Source organism: Nipponia nippon, unplaced genomic scaffold (genome assembly GCF_047370975.1).
Source record: "Nipponia nippon isolate SJK-2023a ecotype South Korea unplaced genomic scaffold, ASM4737097v1 scaffold_5, whole genome shotgun sequence".
Classification (NCBI taxonomy): Eukaryota; Metazoa; Chordata; class Aves; order Pelecaniformes; family Threskiornithidae; genus Nipponia; species Nipponia nippon.
This window is the reverse complement of record NW_028262369.1, coordinates 89434644-89441336: the sequence shown is the minus strand read 5'-3', so window position 1 is coordinate 89441336 and position 6693 is coordinate 89434644. Positions and strand designations below refer to the sequence as shown.

At 45.5% G+C, this 6693-nt stretch overlaps 1 protein-coding gene across 1 annotated transcript; it reads right to left on the bottom strand.

The window, feature by feature from the left end:
• Positions 1–243: 243 nt before the first annotated feature.
• Positions 244–6446, bottom strand: UMPS (uridine monophosphate synthetase). The gene is made up of 6 exons (XM_087732299.1): positions 6270–6446; positions 5511–5664; positions 3247–3915; positions 2377–2552; positions 1744–1858; positions 244–938 (listed from the first exon to the last, which is right to left on the bottom strand). Exons 1-6 carry the CDS (start codon positions 6411–6413, stop codon positions 757–759), a joined length of 1440 nt encoding a protein of 479 aa, XP_087588425.1. The 5' UTR covers positions 6414–6446; the 3' UTR covers positions 244–756.
• Positions 6447–6693: the final 247 nt, after the last annotated feature.

Here is a 6693-nt window from a genome sequence, read left to right as displayed (position 1 = left end):
GCTACTGTCACAAAAAGTCAATAAACAGAAAGTACATATTTGTTTCTCATTAGAGGAATCAACAGCTCCACTGTAATTAAGCACAGGACAACTAGTTGCTCTCACAAATTCTTTGTAGCTCCTGTAAACAGAATCATGAGTAACCATCACAAACATGCTAGAATGAGTTTTTGTAATACTGGGGTTCTGAAAACAGTATTTCACACTGCCACAGAAGATGACTTACAGATCCAATGAAAGGAAAACAGTAGCAAAAAAGTATTTATTAAACACCACATTATTCAATTTCAGAGTGTAGGATTAAGACCCATACTTGCTCCTTGGAAATAGCAGAGCTGAGTAATCCTGTGAGAGTGGGGCAGCAGGTCAAGTCTGCAGGTTAAGTTTATTAAGAACAGTAAAACACTGTTTCCACAGCCAGAAGGAATTTGAAGGTGGGGAAAAGAAACAAAAGCAGCAACAGCCAACCAAATACCCTTGGAGTGTTTTGTGCAACATTTTTCAGCAGAGAAAAGCTATTAAGGCTAAAAACTAGGCATGAAGTTTTGGTTTCATACATTCAAATATTAAAAAAAACAACCATGGCATGCACAACTTGATCTGTGTGTTTGCGATTAAAAGTAATTTAGTTAGTAACAGATTTTTCTCCAAAAGGGCAGTTTTCTACTGGCTGAAGTGTCTATGTATTTAACTGGAAGTCTCACGATGATTGCAGCTCCATCAGCTTTGCTTATTTACTAGGAAAGTGGCCTGCTTTCAGTCTTCTGCACGAATACCAAGTCTGCTTATGTAGCTCTCCCAAGCTGCCTTCCTGTACTTCTCTGCTTCTTGAAGACGGTCCGAAGCTGACAAGATGCCACGTCCCACAATAATGATATCTGAACCTTTGTCACTAATAACTTCCTTGGGACTCAGGTACTTCTGTCCGAGGTTATCACCTGAAATAGAGACACCATTTTTTTTTTTTTTTTAGTTTGTACAAAATCGTATCTACTGAAAAGCTTCAAAGAGGTGCTGGAACAGAGAAGTATGCTGTTCCAGCTCTCACCCTAACAATCCACAAGCATAACTAGAAACTGTGTCTCCAACTAACAAACCCAGATCAAATTTGACAGGGATCACCCTCCTTTTTCATGATTTACCAATCATGATAGATAGAACAATTGCGCAAAGAAGCATCCATCAGGATTACTGAAATAAGCCTTAGCCTTCTTAAAAAAAGCAAAACCCCCAAACATTCACATAAAAGCTTGTGATTTCACTTCAGTTTTCATAAGAATTATTATTGCAGAGAAACACATCTCCCCTACCTGGTTCAGTGATAACCTGTTTAGTCAGTATAAGAATTCCAATTCATTGGCTACTGCATCTATATCAGTATCAACAGTGTTACAGTTAGAATTTTGTATTTGTTAAAATCTTTTTTTCTACTCCTACTGAGTAGTTGTACATCTAACCTAACACCTATCTGACGACATTTCACAAGTTTTTAAGACTGTGCTTTATGGTATGCACAGACCTCAGCACACAAAGCAAGCTGTGCAGCCTGCTGGTTGCCTTTCCCTGCTCCCAGGAAAGGGATCAGCGTACCCAGAAATACAGAAGGCAGCCTACAATGGCAAACGCAGACTCCTCTCACCAGAGAATCAGCAATCAAACCCTCTTCAGAGACCACTTTTCGACTGAAGGCTAGATCACTTACTGTATTTAAAAACAGACTATATATATTTCAGAAAAACTTACCTCCAGTTTGCAGCTGCACCCCTGGAGTTAAGTGAAGAAATTCCAGTTTATTACTAACTCTAGATCCAGATATGAATCCAAAAACAAAATCTGAGTTGTCTTCAGCCATCTGTACCTGAAGAAAATCAGTAAACAGTTACAAGCGATATACCTAAAATTAAGCTTGATGAGCAATCTCTCATCCAGCCTTTAAACACATTAAGTTGTGCAAGGCAGGGGTATGAAACACCTGGTCTTGATTTACCAATATAAAGTCACCCCTCGCTGATCTTTCTGCACTTGCAGCCAGGAACATGAATGTTATGTTTCTTTCTACGTTATAAATACAATTAATGAATTTAAACTAATTAGAAATTTATTGCCTAAGGGGAAAAAAAGGGGGGGGGGGGACGACTAATAGCAAACTTGGCACATTTACTAGAATTCAGTGTGAACTCCAACCACCTCACACAACTAGCCTACAGCTGCAACCTTTAAACACCACACTGTCAGATTCCTGAGTCTCCACAGCAAAAAACCCACCTGTAATAGTTAGCTGGAGAGACTTTTGGAAGTGCAAGCATTAGAAGCACACAAAACCTCCCTGTCACAACACTTACAGGCTTTTAACCTGAAACAAGACTGCCTACTTACTGCAGCTTTTGTGTATTCACCCGTTGCAAGTGACCCTTGGGAACTCATCTCGGCAATCAGAAGACAACCACGCTGGAGAGGAAGACCTACTTCCTTCAGACCTTTCACAACTCCAGAGCCTGGAACCACGTGGGCATTAACGATGTCTGACCAGGATGCGATTCTGAACACACCACCTGAGAACAGGACAGGAAGACATAAGCAAAATGTCATTAGAAATGTATTAAACAGAAACACGAGTTAAACAAAACAAGCTGCACGCTAAATCATTCACATTTTAAAAGACAGTTTTACTACTGAAGCTTGACAGTTACAAGTTCAGTCTCATCAGACAGTTCCGACAGCTGCCTAACCACAAACTGTAATCTCTCAGTTTTACTTTTCACAAATGCTTCTTAGTATCTCACCTTTAATATTCACTGAGACATTTATGGTAACCTAGAAATCCACTGTCACAGGTGCTACCTTTCCATACAGCATGCAGATCATATGGGACATAGGGACCAGAAAAAAATGGTTCTACAGTTGCAGATGCAATATTGAATAAAAGCCGTAACAAGCACACAAGCATACAACAGCAGGCTGCCTTAAGAAGCCATGCTGCGTTTTCTCATGGCAAACAACTACTCAGAAGTACTTACTGAGCACAACCATAGATTCATAAAAAGATTAAGGTTGGAAGGGGCCTCTGGAGGTCATGCCCTCTCAGCAGAGTTAACTTCAAAGCTAGATCAGGTTGCTCAGTGCCTTGTCCCCTTGAGTATTCTCCAGGGCTGGAGATTCCACAATCTCTCCTGGCAACCTGTGCCAGTGCTGCAGTTACACACACCAGCAGCAAAGTTACAGTAAATTGAGGTTGATGATAATCACCTTCATATTGATGTTTCACCGTGTTTCCAATGTCTGCAAATTTCCTGTCTTCAAAAATCAAGAATTCATGTCGATCTGCGAGTGTTCTCAACTCCTTTATTACCTCTTGGGTGAAATCATTCAGGATGTCTATATGAGTCTTCAGGATACAAATGCTGGGGCCCAGGATGGCAGCTAACTGCAGCAGCTCTTTGGAGCTGGTGACATCAGCAGAAAGGCACAAGTTCGTTTGCTTCTTTTCCATGAGTGCAAAAAGCCTGGCTGCAACAGGGTGCACCCCAGGCAGCTCGGCACGAGCGCTGAAGCTCAGCTCTTTACATAGTCTCTTCACGGGAGCGGGACCGTTCTGAGCCACTGGCTCAAACACACTCCCCTGAATGAATTTCTTCACCTTTTCAACCATCTCAACAGCCACTTCTCCCTGCTGCTGGAGAATCTCCAACACCCCAGACAATGTGCACACAGAATGCAGACGAATTCCACGTTCCTCTAACCTGGCCTTGCCACCCTGCTCCCTGTCCAACAGCACTATGGCGTCTGTGACTTTTAATCCTTCTTTCTGAAGAACCTCCGCAGTTTCCAGTACGCTAGATCCACTTGTTACCACATCTTCAATGATCAAGCATGTTTCTCCTGGATTAATGGTGCCTTCTACCAGCCGCTTAGTACCTTAAAAATAAAAGGCAAACGCTCCACTAAATGAAGAAAGTTTAGAAGACCCTCAAAACCCTTAAAAATATCAAAAATTTAACTTGCTATGCTAATGTAAATATCATATTTGTTCCACATACAAGCATATGGTGCAGCATATCCTGAGGTCCAATGAAACTGGACTTCAGGAGAGTAGGAATTTCACATTCACTGTCAGTACGGAGAGGTAATTTGTTTAGTTATTACCTGAAAGCAGTTATCACAGTTGTTACTACAGCTCAGTCACTGACTTGTAATTCAATTCATAAAGATTGTTACTTCTCCAACTCAATAAAATACTTCTTTATGTTTCCAGAAGTTATGTTCCATTAACAATACTGACATATTGTTAACTGCACAAATTTAAATCTGTGGATGACTACAGCAGTTTATTATTGCCATGAATTGAATGCTCAGAATTACAGAACTATTTTCTCCGGTTATTTAAAACATCTTTAAAGCAGCCAGGTTGTTGGTACTCTTCAGTATATTTCCTGTTTTCCACAGGCAGTATTCTGCGCTTAATATGCCTGTTAGAACAATTAGAAGGAGTAAAGCCCCAGATGCCTTTGCCCTAACCAACAACAGGCACACGTCCATGAAAGGCCTCCTGGGGGCCAACAACAAAGGATGCCTAGCTTTCCCAGGAAGCAGTGAGCAGCAGGAGAACATTATGCAGGGAGTGTGGTGCTTAGACCATGACAGCCTAGAGAACAAGTGTATGTACAGCTTCGCAATCCACGTGACACCAGAAACCTTGTGCCAGGCAGTTAATCGCTGTCACAATTGGCTTGTCCTTCACAAGAAGGAACAGCAAACATTTTCATGCCTGGCACACTAACACTGGAGTAACATTTAGTTGTGACAAGCATACTTTCTAATTAAATACTGTTGGAAGAGCTTAGCTCTTATCACATGTAGACATCCAGTTGCTATGGTAGGTTAATGCTTCAGTCTTCTCTCCCCCTTCCTTTATCAAACTCAAATAAATGGCTCACTGGGTAGAGAACTGCTTCTCACCTGGTCCACCCTGCCCACTGATTACAGGACTATAGGATACGAAAGACAAAGGGGTTTGAGAGGTAAAAGAAGAAGAGACTAGAAAGGTTCCTCTTGGAGTCAATATGCAAAAAGTTCTGATTGGGGGTGAAATGTGGCACTGGTCTCTGCATATCAGAGAAACTGAGTTACAAATCTTGGTTTCTGGAAGAGGCCAGTAACCCAGAACCATGGTAATGGTGCCAAAGAAAAAAAGACACCGCTGAACAAAAGAAACAACAAAAACAAAAAAAAAAAAACCACCCACAAATGAAAACAAAGAAACACCCACCCCAAGAGTCTCCAAACCAGCAGGATTCAGGCTACAGCCTAATCACCAACCAGCTGGGAGAGCCTAATCAGGTTGGGATGCTGCAGTAGGTAGGTTTTAGGGGGAAAGGGGGCTGCTTTTTGAATTGGAGTGGTAACCTTAAACTGGAATGGAGATGCTGCACATTACAAAAGAACTACAAATATATAGTCATTTCCCAAACAAGACAACAAGTGGACACAAATTCTTGATTTGAAGGTTTTACCATAGTCTTTTGCTTCCTTCCTCCGTATAAGCATTGGAATCTGATTTTCTGAGCAGATGATCGTGGCCAAGGGCAGTGCTGTGTACGGGACACCGCACACGCAGTCATACTGGAGACCTGCGTCTTCGCCTGTTTGAAAGAGAAGATCTGCAACCTGGAAACCAAACATTTTTAAGAGTCAGACTGGCATGAACGTGACTGAACAAATGCGTTACCATGGGAAGCAAAGTAAACGCATGAAAAACTCCCTCCCTTACACTGACAGCAGCTGTCCCTAGTGAGCAGACAGCCCGAGGCATGCACGCAGCGGGCTCAAGGCCAGCAGACAGAATCATAGAATCGTTAAGGTTGGAAAAGACCCTTAAGATCATGGAGTCCAACCGTTAACCCAGCACTGCCAAGTCCACCACTAAACCATGTCCTTGAGCACCACGTCTACCCGTCTTTTAAATACCTCCAGGGATGGAGACTCAACCACTTCCCTGGGCAGCCTGTGCCAGTGCCTGACTGCCCTTTCGGTGAAAAAGTTTTTTCTAATACCCAACCTAAACCTCCCCTGGCGCAGCCTGAGGCCGTAAATCGCGACCCCCGCCCCGGGAAAGGCCCTCCGGTGCCTCCTCCCCTGCTTTAGCTAAAGGAGACCCCTCACCCCGCCAGAGGCAGAGACCCCCGAGGCCTCCACGAACCGCGCCGCCCGGCACTCCAGGCAGGGCCCGGCCACTCGCCCCCCGCCCCGGGTCGCCACCCCCGGCCCCGCACCTGGCGGAGGAGGAGCGGGTGGGAGACGAGGCCGCGCAGGTCGATGTAGACGGGGGAGGCCCGGCCACTCTTCAGCACAAAGTCGCCGAAGCGGAGGGCGCCCGCCTCTAGCAGCGCCGCCGCCACGCACCCCGCCGCCGCCATCCCCCCTCGCGTGCCGCTGCCGCGTCGCCGGCAGATGACGCAGCAGCGCGGGAGGGGGAGGGGGCGGTGCGCGCTGTGCGCGTGCGCGGGCGGAGCGCGGGCGCTTGAGGGGAGCGGGCGGTGGGGGAGAGCCCGGCCACGGCGGGAGCCATTCCCGCGGGGCCGGGCCGTCCCGGGGCCCCCCTTCCCGCGCTGTGCGGCCCAGCCCCGCACGGCAGAGGGCCCAGATCCCCCCCTGCCCAGCTCCCCACGGCGTGAGGCCCAGCCCGCGCCACCCCGG